Genomic DNA, 16,147 nt, shown 5'->3' on the forward strand with positions numbered 1-16,147 from the left:
GACAGATGCATTTGTGGTCCTTGTAATTCAAGTATTCCCAAACACAACCAGTGCTGTTGAGTTTGGGTTTCTTGTGCGGCCAGTACGATGAGCAACAAAAGAGGAGTGGCTTCTTTGCTTTGCCATAACCTTCTGTGGATTATCTTTGAATAACTGATAGAAATTCAGTTTTTGTGCTGTCAACATTTCATTGCACTGAATTGTGAAGTCAATCTAAAAAGCCAAGAGGTTTCTGTTTGACTCCATACTTATACAGAAAATCTAAATCTATGGAGAAAATACTCCATACAGAAAATCTAAATACTTCTTGTATTTAGATTTTCTGTTTTCTGCTCGTGTCTTGATTTGCACTGTACCGTATGGAGCCTGAAGTCAAAATCAATTAGACAGCAGCTAACAACGATTAAAAATATTCAGGTACCATTAGGTCAGAAAACACAAGACAGGCTGCTCAGAGAAGTTAGGAATATTGGAGTTTTTCGGTGCAGATTTGAGGGACTATCATTATCTTCCATTATCTTCTGGGGTTGTCAAGATACTCCCACCAGACATCAGCATGGCTGGTGGTTTAGAGCAGTGTCTCTCACCAAAATGCCTGATGGAATTTGATATACGAGTCAGTTCGTTGCGCTAGCAATGTAATAGGGGAAGTAAAAAAATCTGAAATTCATCTGAAACCTTCAGATGGATATCTGAAGCAGTGATTCCAAACTTGAAAATTGGACCTACAAATTGAGTTCCACTGCTAAGATATTATGGTTCGTAGCACTTAGATCTGGAAGCTGTAAGGTTTTCAGAGTTGAGCGACTGCTGTATCAAGGCTTGCCTGAATGGGGGTTTCATGAGCTGTGAGCTGAGCTCGGCCGAATGACTTTGAGAGAATCAAACCACTTATCGCGTCTCTCCCGTATCAACAAGTGTGTGTGTGTGTGTGTGTGTGTGCATGCTAGTGTGCATGCACCTTAGTTTGAGAGAAAGAGGAATATTGCAGTCTTTGTGTCTTCCCGAAGCCACATAATGTCAGAGCTTTTGAGGACGGACCATATTGCTCAGGGAGGTTTCATGCCACTGTCGGTCATGCTTTATTTCATCACTCTACTGCTCTTTCACGCTTTTCTTACCAGCTCTAAGGGTTCTTCTTAATTGCGTCTGCTCCTGTTCAAGAAGTGTCGCACAACAAACAGGTTACAAAAGCATGAGATAAATTCACTGAAAGCAAAACAGAAAAATAAAGCAAAGCATACAGTACAGTGATTTCACTGGAAAACTCTCCTTGAATACGAACGTATGAAACATTATATCTTCAGATATTACAGACTGGGAGTAGTCAACTCAAATCAGATTTATTTGGAAGGTGCTTTTTTACAACCTGATGATGTCACAAAGCAGCTTTACAGGAGTTAACAATTAAATTATCGGTAAATAGTAGAGAAACCGGAGTTGGATGATATAGGTGTACAGTTAAGTTTTAAAGTGTTTTGTGTAATATATAATTCTAATTCTAAGTTCAAACATGTGCTTTTGCAGCACTGTTCCTGCTGGAACTCGTAACAAATGCAGTGACCAAAAATGTCTTCTCAGTAGTCATTGTCGTTACTCGTTGCTTAATTTTAATTAATTTAAAATATATTTCACAAGTTTTTCAAGGGGGCTTATGGTCACTATATCGCCTAAAAATATCATTTTCATATGGTGTGTAAATTAAAAGTATTTTTTTAATTATTTACACGTATTAGACTAGGCCTGTAGGTGACAAAATATATCATTTACAAGTATTTCTTACGTACAGTACATTGTACAGTGTAATTTTCATGTCCACATCTGAGTGAAATTTACTGACGCTAAATCACAGCTTAGGAATGACTCTATTAAAGAAACTGGTAGGATATCAAATGTAGTTCCAGCTGAAGAACATAATAGAATGACTGTTTACTGCAAAGGGTGGGTTCTTAACAGTAACAGGGAGGAGTTTAAAAGTCCAAATACTCATTAAATACATAAAACATATCTTTCCTCTACTTCACGGAAATTCGTTTTTCGCGGGTGGTCTTGGAACATCCCCCGTGAAAAACGAGGGATCACTGTAGTTTACATTCAGTTGAATAAAATTAAATGGATGTGAGTTTGCATTACAGTGTCTATATGTCTTTGCTGGAAAAAAAACATGTATCTCCAATTTGTTGATTTTTTTTTGTTTACTACGTTATAGAAATGCTCCAAAATGACTTCCAATATAATCTTTTTACTTTCATTTCCATTGACCTTCACCAGTAAATGTACTATTTTGGGAAATACATGTTTTAATTCGACAGTGAAAATGTATTTTTTTATTATTAATATAAACCTACACATCTTCTGGGTGTTAATGTAATATTGATAATAGTGACCTTTTTTAGGGGGAGGCTGTTAACGTTCCTTCATCTAAACCTCAAATCCCTCTTTTTAAATGATGATTTTCAAGTGTTTAACTTTTTTACAGGAATCTAAATTGCGATTTGTTTTGCGATTATTTCAAGTATGTATTAATCTAATAAATTGTTCTTGTTCAAAACACGTGTCTTAACCTGAGACTGGACTGTTGTCAGAGATGAGGTGTTAAGAATGTGACCGAAATGGCTGAAGCTTCACAGCTTTATTTATAACGACTCAATAAATGAAACTAGCTCTTGTTAACTGGTGGCATATATTATTATATCCTGGACAAACTAACATGTTGGCACATTGTCCATCATTGGCTGACCACTTTCTGCATGGTTAAATACATATCAGTTTAAATAATTCAATTTTAATATTAATACTAGCCAGAATACATGCCACTAATTAGTATTAACTACCAAAAACAGTGGTAGAATTTTATTATTCCTTCTATTTATAAATCTAAAAAGTGTCAACATTTTAAAAAATGTAGGTTTTTATCCGTGTGCTTTTGCCTCTCAGCATCATTGAACCTGGTATTAAAATCTGTCCTCAGGCAAATTTTGTTATATGTTGCTTATTTTTCTGTTGAGAAACAGAAACTTTGGTTAATTCAAGCTAATTCTCTCTCTGTCTCTCTCTCTCTCTCTCTCTCTCTCTCTCTCTCTCTCTCTCTCTCTCTCCTCTAGGAAGTACAATCTCACTCAGTTTTTGAGTCCTTATTACAAGCCTGAAGACTCCGGTGACATCCCCTTTATCTGTTCGACCAATCGGGAGAATGGAATGCTGCGCTGCTCTAACGTACCGCCCCGCAGAGTGGGACGAGTTTACTGCCAGCTCGGAGCTGATAACATCACAGACCACAACCCTAGAGCGCTCACCCCATATGGGTGCGTCAACTGGAATGCTTATTACACCCACTGCAGAGCAAGCGATTTCAATCCACACAATGGAGCCATCAACTTCGACAACATAGGATACGCATGGATCGCCATCTTTCAGGTGTGTGGGTGAGATGTTGATAAAGAGAACATTTCTTTGTATGCACAGTCATATCACTATATTCTACAATCCTACAATTACAGTCAGTCAACCATTGGCTGCTCTGAACGCTTTCTTTACCCTCTTTCACCCCGTTCTTCACTAATAAAACACCTACAGGGCCACCACAAAGCCGGTATGGTTTGGGTGCCAGATCATTGCCAGCACTGCAGTGACACTGACATGGTGGAACTGTGTTTGGCAGGTACGAGCAGGGTGGATCAGACACAGCAGTGCTGCTGGAGTTTTAAAACACTGTGTTCTCTCACGGTCAAATCTGTTAGAGCACCTTTCATACATAATGGCAACTCAAGTGCTTTATATTAAGCAATTTTCATGTATGACTTCCGGAAAATGTTTAGAGAGCTAGGTCCAGAGCCCTTTCACACATGTAGCACACAACCAGAACTGTTTCGTGTCACAGCTGTTCTCATAGCTGTAAATGTTCCAGGTATTTTAGGCAAGTGTAAGTCATACAGTAGTCATGGCATTTATTGACTGTGTTTCCTCCAGAGCATCACCAGGTGCTCACATGTATATTACTCAGACGAGTAGTAGGGGGATTGGCCTGGATAATGTCTGCTACTACTGTTGTGGACATTTGCATTCACAAATACAGCTCCTCCATGTAGGGGCGGACTGGGACAAAAAAACGGCCCAGGCATTTTGGACCTGACCAGCCCACCACATTCGATAACACACACCTTTTCAGTCTTTTCTGTCTTTTAAATGTGTATATCAACTTTGCAATTCTTTAAAACCATGTTGGTGTGTGGTGGCTTTACAAATACTCCTAGAATTACTCCTAGAATAGGGAACATGCTGAACAACAATTGAACAACAGTCTGTTATTAAAGTGCTCCTGTATGGTCAGTGGACCTGATAAAAAAGGACAGTGAGTGTAGAAACAAAGAGGTATTTATTTTTATTTGAATTCATTTCATTTATTATATTTTCCACTGCCCCTTTGCAAGAATGAGAAGAATGCAAACTATACAGATCTGTCAAATCGTCTGACAGATGCCCATGCTAGCCAGCCTATATTAGACCAACTCTGTACCTCCCGGGAGCCCCCAAGACCAGTACCAATATTAACAATTTCAGTATCAGCTGATACTAATACTGATACTATATCGTTTTTAAAAGCTAACTTTTAAAGGAATGGTTTGGCAAAAAAATATACTATCTATAACGTTCCACTTCTACAAGGCTCAAGTTTCAACAGATACTAAAAACACACCAGTCAGTAGTCACACAAGTCTTTTTCATAAATACAGATATCCTTTCCTAGTGGCTGTTCCTAAACCTCTGCCCTGTTGTCAGGAGAGGTTATCTGTCAGTGTGAGAAAGCATAATTATCTTCACACTCTCTGGGTGGGTGTGTAATGGTTCTGAATAATGCTCCATCACTCAGCGCAATGCTAGGCAATGCGTACATCCTTTAGCTAACATAATTAGGGAGTTACAAGTATGTTAAACTTAAAAGATGCTTAGCGTCATTATGAAAATTAGGTTAACAGGGTCTTAGCAGCAGTTTGGAAAGATGCATTGCCACCTGACATGTCTCAGATGAATGTTGTGCCAGCCATCACCATGTTTCGAACATTATGTGATGGTGAGAGTTATTTAACAGGTGAAATTGGACATGAACCAGTTGGAGAGAAAAGTTGTTCTTTTTTTCCCCAGGGAACTGCACATACACCAAATGGGTTGAATGCTAATGCCATTTTTTTCTTTTTCTTTTTTCAGAGTTAGCTTTGAACAACCAATGAGGCTTGTATGAGTGTTTAGCTCCTGTGCTGCAGGGCCATTTCCAACACAATTTCCTGCATGAACACATCTGATTCATGTCATGTGTTAATTACCAGGTTTAGTGCATGTGTTGTAATAGAGTATCCTCCCAGATCCGAGGATGTTGAATTGCAGTGGAGAAAAAACACATATTATGAAAATCAAGCCATTTTATTTTGCTCCATTGTATTTAATATAGGTGGGTTTTTTTTTCTTTTAGCTGACTGTGAAATTCAGTTTGGCAGCCAGGGAGATTTTTTTTTTTTATTCTCATCCTCTCTCACATGTCTTAAAGGAGCCAAGAGTTGCTTACTTTTACCGTAGGAAAATGAAGTGAACAGTTGCTGGTGGCAGCGGTGCAAATAAACCAATTTACATCAATAAGCAACACCCCTATCTCAGGAAATCAAGTGTTTATCATGTTTCTCACTAATCACATTGGTTGTGGCAGAGATGTTTATCATGTTTCTGAGATTCTGTGCTTCCCAGGTTAGTAATTCATCATGGCCTGAATAATCTTATTGGCCAGAGCGTGACATTTGTCATTCCGTAGATTAATCTGATTGGCCAGTGTAGTTGAAGTGATTTATAGTTGCCTTAGATCACCTTTAGGCAGAGCACTAAAGAACCAAGAAATGAAACACCATGTAATTCAGAGGAGATGGTAAATTCATTTACACTCAATGACAAAAAATAAATAAATTAATAAAATAAAATAATGCACAAAAACTGCTTCAAAACTCAGCATGCACTTATTTCTCAGGCAGATATGTAAATGATTCCAGGTGTGATCTGATTAGACACTGGGTGTTTCCACAAAAGCAGGCAAAATTGCTTCCCTGCTGCCCGATAAAACGGCTCTCAGAAAGTATTTTTGGGTAGTGTACCACTTGGTGAGAGATTGTGGATGCTTGACGTGCCACTACACTGCATTCAAAGACATTTTTCACAGTTGAAAAACTTTGAAAGGGGGCGCATCACTGGACTGAAAATAGCAGGAGTGGAGCTATGAGGGACACTGTGTGCAGGACATCCTGCAGCCACATGTGTTGCCTCTCATGCAGGTATTCCAGCTGGCATTTTTTCAGCAGGATAACACCTGCCCACACACAGCAAGGGTTTCCCGGGAATGTTTCTGCCTCGTTGCAAAGCTTATTTAGTCTGGTCGTCAGATTTATCACCAATTGAGTATTTACGGGACCAGGGTTGACGCCAGCATCTGCAACCTATGACCATGCAGGATCTACAGGCCCAGTTGCAGCATCTGTGGGTAAATGTGCTGCAGAATACCATACGGAACCTGTATGCCCCTATGCCCAACTGTATCTCATCTTGTATGCAGGCTAAACGTGGCTCAACAGTGTACAAGTGTCTCCTATCTGTTGTAGAGGTTCCCCCAATAAACAAATCCGTTTGCTTCAATATTGTCACTTACCTCATTGTTTTTTCTCTTTTTTTTTTGCTTTCAATTTGCTGAGTGACTATGACTATGATTATGTTGTTGTGGATTTCATTACAGCGATCATAAGAACCAAAGGTCATGGTGTGTAGGCTTTTTTGCTGTCCAAAATGACCACTGTATCTATATTCACCTTTTCAATTCTTATATCGTCGCTGTCCAGTTTAGTTTACTACATAATTTGAACACAGCCGCTGTCCTTTTGTGAAATTCTCATGATGAATGGACCAATAGAAATGCTCCAAAATTGCTTGGATTAAAATCTTTTTACATTGACTTCTATTGAAAGTTTAGAATGATTTTTCTATCTCCAGTAAAGTTACTATTTTGTGAGATACATGTTTCTAATTGGACAGTGATGAAATGTAATATAAATAATGGACAAACAATGGCAGATTTAAAAACAAGGGCCGTGTCATTGATGCAAAGCATGGAATACAGAGCCTTGTAGAGCATGTTTGAGTGAGTAAGTTACAAACTAGTGTCATGATTTTAAAAATAATTTTTTGACGTTGCTACTTTACTATGGAGTGCTGAATGCTTTGATCTCAGCCAAACCTCGACTGCCCTCTTTCTGTTTCCTCTGTGCTGTCTGTAGGTGATCACATTAGAGGGATGGGTGGATATCATGTACTACGTCATGGATGCACATTCCTTTTACAACTTCATCTATTTCATCTTCCTCATCATTGTAAGTACATACAGCATTGATCTCCTCAGATTTCTAAATGTGAAAACTGTATGTTGATGTTTTTTGAAAAGAAATTGCTGAAACTATTAAAACCAGTTTTGAATACTTTAACAACGGAGAACTGAATTCACACCTGAACACGCACTGGAAAACTTCACAAACACATGCACGTCTTATTCTCAGTACCTTAATCTCTCTTTAACAGTGTTAATGTATCAGTGTATTTGTGTATTACAGTTTATTGTAAATCTGATGAAATATAAATCACATAAATGTACACCAGGTACTCAAAGTAGTTTGCAGGAAGTCTTTTGCTGTGTGTTACTTAATATGTAAATCAGCTAGCTCATAAACCACAAAATACTACTTGTGTTGCTTTCATTTCTTCCTCTTCATTTCCTTGCACTGGCAGTCAGTGTGTACAAGAAGACAGTGTATGATAGATATTGCCATAATGATCATCGTGCATGTAAACATATGGGGAAAAATGTATGTTAGGCAGATGTAAAAATAGCCGATGTGTTTTATCTAATCTATATATAATTATTGTAGCTAGCCAGCTCACATTGGCATAGTAGACCACCAAATTAAAATCAGAGGAGAAACACATTAGGACTTGAACTTGACTCTTTAAATGTCAGGGCCCCTACAGGACCACCAAAAAGCAGGTGGATCATTCTCAGCGCTACAGTTACAGTGACGCGGTGGTGTGTTTAGCGTGTGTTGTGCTAGTATGAGTGAATCAGGCACAGCAGTGCTGCCCGAGTGTTTTTAAATCCCTCAGTGTCACTGCTAGATTGAGAATAGTCCACCAACCACCAATAGACTAGAGAACGACCAGCACAAACTGTGCAACAGATGAGCTGCTGTCTCTGATTTTACAGCTACAAGGTTGGCCAACGAGGTAGGAGTGTCTCACAGAGTGGACACAGTGCTTAATACTCAAGAAGTACTCAATCCACGTACCAGCGCAACACACATCAGCGCAGCAACATCACCACTGTGGGGGTCCTGAGTACTAAAAACAGAAAAACAGTGGGGATGAGAAAGTATGCAGAGGAGCAGGCGGATTGCAGTCTGTAATTGTAGAGCTCCTGTGTGGTTAGTGGAGCTGATTAAATGGACAGTGAGTGTAGATACAAGATAGGTGTTCCTAATCCAGTGATTGTTCAGTGTACAAGGATTAATCAGGCTGTTATCTGGAGTGTACACAAAATCTTCAAACAACTCCTCTCAGTGCAGGAAGCTAGCGGGTATATCACAAGTGTAGCTTATTTCTGAGTGGTGAAACTATGAGTGTTATTATTTCCAAAAAAGGAAAATTTGTCTCTAGTTATGTTTAAAATATGTTTAAAAACTAAACATTTAAACTATGTTTAAAAACAAGCAGAAATCCTGTTGAGATTGCATTAATTCTAGGTACAACAAATTTTGCTTTGTCATTATTCATGTGGTCTTAAAAGAGTATCAGGCAGTAGATTTACCTTAAAACTCCAGCTTCAGAATCACTGTGATGCTTCACTGACCTGTAATAGGGAGAGCAGAGCCTCTATTGTTGCTACTCTGGGCTCAGCACTGGAAAAACTGCACTATGTAACTTGTGGAGGAAGGTAGGAAAACAACCCCTCTCCCTTGATTTTAGCACAGTGCCGTAAATATGTATTTATTGTAGTTGGTTCAACAACAACAACTCTTATTTAGTTTTTTCTTTCTTTTGCCCTTAGGTGGGCTCCTTCTTCATGATCAATCTGTGCCTGGTCGTCATAGCAACACAGTTCTCGGAAACAAAGCAGCGCGAGAACCAGCTGATGCGGGAGCAGCGCGCTCGCTTCCGTAGCAACGAGTCGACGCTAGCTAGTTTGACCGAGCCTGGCTCCTGCTACGAAGAAATGATCAAGTACCTGAGTCACTTGTGCCGCAAGTTCGGCCGTCAGATCAGCCACGTTCTTGGTCGTATACGACTGTGTCGGAAGAGCAAGAACTCCACCCCTGGAAACACTGGAGGGGGCGCTAACAAGCACTGGAGCAAAGAGAAATTTGACCTGACCCAGCACCTTATACACTACCATCACCAAAACCGGCATCACTGCAACGGCACAGACCTGGGAACATTGGAAATGAAAGCCCTTCATTTGGGTGTTGAAGGTCAGACTCTCAAACCGACTCCCCCTCTCTCCCTTGCCTTACCCAGCATAAAGGGTATGAACTATCCCACCATTCTGCCCTCTGCACTTTTCACACACGCACGCATAAACCCCGGTTGCGCAAGCGGGGTCAAGACCCTTGCGGCCAGCCACTCACAATACGGCAGGACAGTCCACAGTGGGTTCCACGATACCTACAGCAAAATGCAGCATGGTGAGAATGTGCACACATATACATTCAATAACGCATGCATTTCTAGAAAACTGTGGTGATATTATAAGAGCTACATAGGAGAAGCAAGTTTTAATTTATTTTTTGTTATTTAATATAGCCCCAGTGCACATATCCACCACAAAGAAGATTTCAATAGGTTGTTTTCAGTCACGTGACTCAGACGAGGAGTGAATTCTAGATGGAGGGCAGGAGGTGAAACAAACTGAGGAGAAGAGACTGTATAGTGTTAGTTTAGATTATATGACATGACAAATGTGCAAACTGAAAAGCACAACATATGTTTGGAAATGATGTATGTTATGTAGAGCAATGTTTGACTAAACTGTAATCAGTAAGTGGCTAGAAAAACCAAATGTCTCAGCCCGGTATGCTAGGCTTCCCCTCTCTCTGTTCACACCAGGGAACTACATCTTGATTCATGCTTTTCAAAGTTTGGAGGGTACTGCTTTGTCTGAAATACTCCAGATGCCATTTCTGTGCTATAAGCATAGAGAGAAAGCCTAGCACTGAGACACTTTTTTTTTTTTTTTACCGATTTAAAAACACTGGGGATTCTTAAACACATTAGTGTTAAATACACCAGTTTTGAGTGCAAACAGACTGGAGAGCAGCGATAGTGGGAAAACATCCTCAGAAGTTTATAAAAATGTGTTGTTTTTAAATGTTATCTTTAAGGTGGAAATACAAAGGTATACACGGACCAAAAGGTCCTAAAATATAAACTGTAGTTCAAACACTGAATAAACACATACCTCAAACATACCATCTCACCTTAAAAGACGTAGATCTTCTGAATGTAAATAATCCCGAGAGAACTGCATTTCTCCATAATTGTAGACATTGTTTTTAAGGTGGAACTGAACACTGGCAAATTAAAAGCTGAGTTCACAGGTGAGATGTGAGTGTTATGTTTTACAGAGTTGTGTTGGTGCTGTGGCTATGCGCTGGTGATAAATTTAACACAACATTTACAAGAAAAACACCACTAAATTCAAACAAGAAGCTTCTAAATAGGAAGCTGAGTTCAGTCTTGTTCTGACCACAGGTGCCGGCTCGCTGCTGTTTTTCAGTCCAATTCTTGCATTTTCTCCCTCATGAACAACAACTGCTGGCACTTAATACAAGTTGAAATGATTCTGAGCGACATAAACAAGCGCATGTGATAGATGCCGTGTAGAAAATCATCTCATGCTCCTCCATCTGCAGTTCCACAGTGACATCACCTGCAAACAATCTGTAGGATTGAAAACATGCAAGACTTTAACCCTTTCACTCAGTCTTAATTATTTCAGCCGTGTGGTTTCTATCATTGTCTTGTGGAAGTGTCCAGCCTCTTCCCCGATTCAGAATCTGGCTGTTTATTTTATAGTCTGTCTCAGATCATAGCAGAGCTTCCTGCAAAATTGAGCTGGTGCCTCATGAGAGAAGCACATTAAAGACACCAGTAACCTAATAAGATGCCTTAGAGTACATCATTCATCATCCATCTGTAGCGTGAGCATCAGCTGCCAGATTGTAGTGAAATATTTCTCCAGCTCACTTTGACTTCAGTGTTTCTCAGATATTAGTATCCCCAGTTTGCTTGGACACTTGTTGTGTGTGCATAAATAGGTCTATACAACTGGGCTGCTCCAGTGTAGCTGAAAACAGTTGTGTGTGTGTGTTTGTTTTTATATATTTGTTAGGACCAGATGCCCTCCCAAGTGTAGGAATATCTCACGTTTTGGTGTTGTGAGAACATGGTGGTGGTTTTACTAAAATTCTTATATTAATGTGAATAACTAAAAAGAGAAATGGTATATTTTTGATTACTGAAGTTAAGGTCATGGTTAGGGTTCCATGGAAGGTCCTCACAAGTATAGCAAAACCAATGTGTGTGTGTGTGTTTGTGACAGTTTTGTTGTCTAGTCTGTGTGCCATCATGAAAAAAAAAAAACTTCTATAGAAACATCAAGTTCACACGATGAACTCTGTTATATACCATCTGTCAGGAGTTTCCTGTCATGTAGCAATGAGGCTGAAGTAGTTTTCTAACAAGAATGCGTCAGTCCACCTTAAATATTTCAGCAGTTACAAGGAACTTTAATACCAGAAACAAAGGGAAAGTTAGTTCACAATAAAACTCACATACAAAAGGTAATGAAGATCAGCTCACAAAACACTGATCTGTCTCTAATGACATATGTGCTAAAGTTTTAAGCACCTAAGGTTATTATTATAATAATAATTATTATTACTTACAATGATAAGTGAATTATAAGTGTATTACTCTTAAGAATTTTGTATATTCACAATTATATTAATAATACAATCATAAATACAAAAAATATCTAAAAGAAATGTTCCCCTAAAATATAGTTGATGTGTTGTGAGTGAGTGTGATAAACAAAGTTCCCAGATGTTCTCTTAGATTGTATGGACTTTATTAAATCTGTTATTATGAATTTAACCTGGATTGGCGACTCAAAAGTGTCCGTAGGTGTGAGTGTGTGTGTGTGAGTGTGTGTCGCCCTGTGAAGGACTGGCACCCCCTCCAGGGTGTGTTCCTGTCTTGTGCCCAGTGATTCCAGGTAGGCTCTGGACCCACCGCGACCCTGAACTGGATAAGGGCTACAGATAATGAATGAATTTAACCTTATGAGGTATTTATAAACCAGTAAAACTAGGGATTGGATGATACTCTCAAACTACTGGGCTGCCACGAGGATTGGAGTGATTGTAAATGGTTAAGAGGTTTCAGAGAAGCTGGCCAATACCATACTCCCATTCCCAGCCCTCACCATGGCTGTGGTTTTCTTTGGATCGTAAATACAACCCCTCCTTCTCCAAATCCGATGACCTGAGTTGTAGTGAAAGGGTTCTATATGTATATATTTGTACCTTTAAAGTACATTGTCTCAAGTGATAAAATTTGTCCAAATATCCTTTATAATGAAACCACAGGCAGGTTTCAGTGTTGCTTTTCTTAAAACGTATTGTATTTTTATGTAGACTTTACACATACATAATTTCATATAGTGTCTATAGTGACTCACTGTCAGCATGCGCTACATCTATACAAGTAAATTAAATAACAAGATTTTAAAAATACGAATACATGTTTCCCTGTACTGAAAATGGTGGAAACCTTGCAGTCTTCAGCCTTAAAAGTGGACATTTTAAATTCTTGCTGGATTATGATGGTGAACATTAAGTGCGGGATTGTCTCCTGAGATTCAACTTAATAATCTAGATAATGAAGACATTGCCACACAGTACACTCCATACGCTCTAATAATTCTAAATTAAATCCACAGGAACGGCTATTGCACATCCTTAAATGCAAAAAGAGACTCCTATTACTTCTGTGGCTACTTTTTTTTAAATTTATTTGCAGTTTTGCAAGCTTCCTAACTGCTGTTTCACTGATCTTATGTTATCATTATATACAGTACTTGTCTAAACTGCAAGGAAAATGTATACAATCAAATATTACTACAAAACAGTGTGTTTTATTTCAAGTCAATGTAAATGACTTTGTAAATACACTGCTGTTGTCTCCATTGCCTTCTGTGTAGGTGCGTACCCAGATGTGTGCTCGAGTGCGTGTTTAGAAGGCGGCGATGCTCCAACACCTGGTGAGCGTTCGGTGTGTCCAGTGTGTGCCCCCGAGGGCAGCGGCGTGACCTACAACTCCGACAGCGACTCGGACACAGAGAAGCAGAGCTCCAGGGACACGCAAGGCAAAAAATTCAGCCGGGAAGTCGAGACGAGAGAAACTCATACTAGGAACTGCTTTGGCGCGTGTGTGCGCTGCGTACGGAGAGTACTGAAGAGGATAGTGGACAGCAAGTACTTCAACAGGGGGATAATGTTTGCGATCCTCATCAATACACTCAGCATGGGAGTTGAATACCATGAACAGGTGATGCACAAACACATACATCCATACACAGGTGGTTGCTTATATATGTATGTATGCTTGGACACACACACACACACACACACACACAAGCACACACACACACACAAGCACACAGGTTGCAGCTTATAAAGGTGCATTAACACAGAACACTCCAAAAGACACACTACGGTTAGATGGAGATGTGCAAGCTATTAGATTACGCTTCAGTTGAAGGGTAATGACACAATCATTTTAAATCTAGTAAATATATTTAATATTACTATTGTTAGATTGTTGTAAATATGTTAAAATATTATGTCTCAGTTATTATTATTGTAAAAATTTATGTGTGTATACATTATTTAATGTTTTAGTGTGTCAGGACCGGGCGGACTGATGGAGGCAGGTGCACTTGCAATAACACAGAAGATTTGTTATTTAAACAATAGATAACCAAACAGAGACAGACTTGGATAACATGACAGGATACTTAGACAGAGAAACCTAGACAGAGAGAGCTAAACAGAGACCTAGACATGGAGAGACAGATATAGAGAAACCTAAACTGAGTAAAGACACAGACTTAAGACAAGAACGATACAAAGACTGACTTGAAGGGAATGAAGAACAGACGAAACAAACAAACCAGTGACAGACGAGTGAATGTGGAATCTCCAACAAACAAGAAGTCACACAAAGGAACCTAAATATACAACACAGACAAGGGACACCTGGAACAGATAACGAGAGGGCAGGACTACAAAGGAGGCACAACGAGAGGGTGGAGCTAAGGCGGGACAAGGGTGGAGACAGGACCAATAACAAACAGAGCCATGTGCTAGAGCACATGGCCGGGAAAACAGACATGACAGGACCAGGGTGTGACATAGTGTTAATTTTGGCAACTGGTTTTAATTAAGTATTAGTCTTAATTAATTGTAGTCATTTAATTATTGCTAGTTTTAATCGACAAAAAATAAAAACAACTTAGTCTAGTTTAGTCCATTCAGTTAAAAAAATCCTTATTTTAGTCTGGTTTTTAAAGGTTAAAACATGTTTATATTCATTTATGTTTAAAATGTTTTATTTTATTCTATTTTAGAAGTACTGTTGATCACTGTGTAACAATTTACATTTATAGATTATATGTATTAATCAATATAATGAAAGATTGGAAGTGAAAAGTGAAAAAAATGAAAAATTCTGGAAGGAAAATGGCCACTTTTTGGTTCAAATACAAAGCTCTTGCAAACTCTATGAATCATTGGCTGACAGTTGATGCGAGTGACTCCCAAACGCTTGAAGCAACTATTCTTTAGGAGTCGACTCCTCTTCAAAATAAAAAAACATACTTTTTGCCACCCACTGTGTACAAAGATACTCTGAAAATGTCTTTTGATATTTCAGAGTAATATCTGCCTCGTATTACAGAACTGTGAGGAAGAAAGATAGAAGTCAAATCGTGCCATTTTAGAAATTGTAAAACATTATTAGAGGTCGTTTATCAGTCTTCACATTAACATTTAGCTTTTATTTGTTGACAATACATTTCGTCATAGTTCTCGTCTTCAAATTATGTTATTTATTTAGTTCCCGTCTAGTTTGGTTTGTGAAAATTAGGTCATCAGCAAATATTTTTCACCAGTTTTCGTTGATGAAATTAATTAATTTCCATTGATGAGTTTCATAGAAATGGCCTTCTTCAGTTGGCGCTAGTTTTGTTGGTTTGAAGACACTACGTAGGTGACCTTCAAATAAAAGTTCCATTATTTTAAACAGAAAATAAAGCAGTTAGAGCATAATTTATTATAAGATTAGATTTAGTTTAAACTAAAAGATCCATGACCACACACACACACTCGCTCACACACTAGCTACGCCTCAGTGGGCGTGAGATGTGACTTTGCATGTGCTTGTTAGTCATGTTTTACTAGCGCAGTGACTCATTCTTTGAATCAATGCATCAATTAGAATTTCTGGCTGTGTAACTGCATTGATCCACTAATGGCAGAATCACATCAAGCCGCTCGTACATTGAAACGAGCCGAACGTTCGAACGGAATAAATTGGATCGATAAGGTATTTCATTCGTTTAAAATAAAAAGAAAAATACATAGATGATTTTCCAGCGAAATGCCAGCTGCCGACTGGACTGGAACAGTGTTATCCTGCTGTCTCTACCGCATAAATTTGTGTCCTGCTTTCAGAAGCTAAATTTCATGATGGAAAGCCGCAGCTCGTGCCTAAGCTTGAATTAAACCATTCAGTTTGGTATTATTTGTATAGCCCTCCTCACAATAGACAGTTGTCACAAAGCCGCTTTACAGCGCTCAGTGCCCAGACCCCTAATGAGCAAGCCGAAGGCGACACCGGCGAAGGGAAAACTCCACAAGCTGGCGTAATGAAAAAGCCTTGAGAGGAGCCAAGCCTCAAAACAGGGACTGTCCTCCTCTGGACTGCGGAGGAAAGTGAAGCTTGAGGCGAAGGA

The 16,147-nt window shown here is 39.1% G+C and overlaps 1 protein-coding gene across 7 annotated transcripts in view; it reads left to right on the top strand.

Moving 5' to 3' along the window:
- The window catches only part of cacna1hb (calcium channel, voltage-dependent, T type, alpha 1H subunit b), a 95,535-nt gene that overhangs the window by 19,064 nt on the left and 60,324 nt on the right, over positions 1 to 16,147 (top strand). For 4 of the 7 annotated variants that reach the window (XM_066661634.1, XM_066661635.1, XM_066661638.1 and 1 more), the window contains exons 5-8: positions 3,105 to 3,417; positions 7,305 to 7,397; positions 9,122 to 9,755; positions 13,334 to 13,680. In XM_066661634.1, coding sequence (XP_066517731.1) covers positions 3,105 to 3,417; positions 7,305 to 7,397; positions 9,122 to 9,755; positions 13,334 to 13,680 — 1,387 coding nt within the window. Of the gene's footprint in view, positions 1 to 3,104; positions 3,418 to 7,304; positions 7,398 to 8,800; positions 9,008 to 9,121; positions 9,756 to 13,333; positions 13,681 to 16,147 lie in introns of those variants that run through there. The other 3 variants (XM_066661637.1, XM_066661639.1, XM_066661640.1) reach the window with 3 other exon arrangements.

This window comes from Hoplias malabaricus, chromosome 2 (genome assembly GCF_029633855.1).
Source record: "Hoplias malabaricus isolate fHopMal1 chromosome 2, fHopMal1.hap1, whole genome shotgun sequence".
In the NCBI taxonomy this organism is placed as follows: domain Eukaryota; kingdom Metazoa; phylum Chordata; class Actinopteri; order Characiformes; family Erythrinidae; genus Hoplias; species Hoplias malabaricus.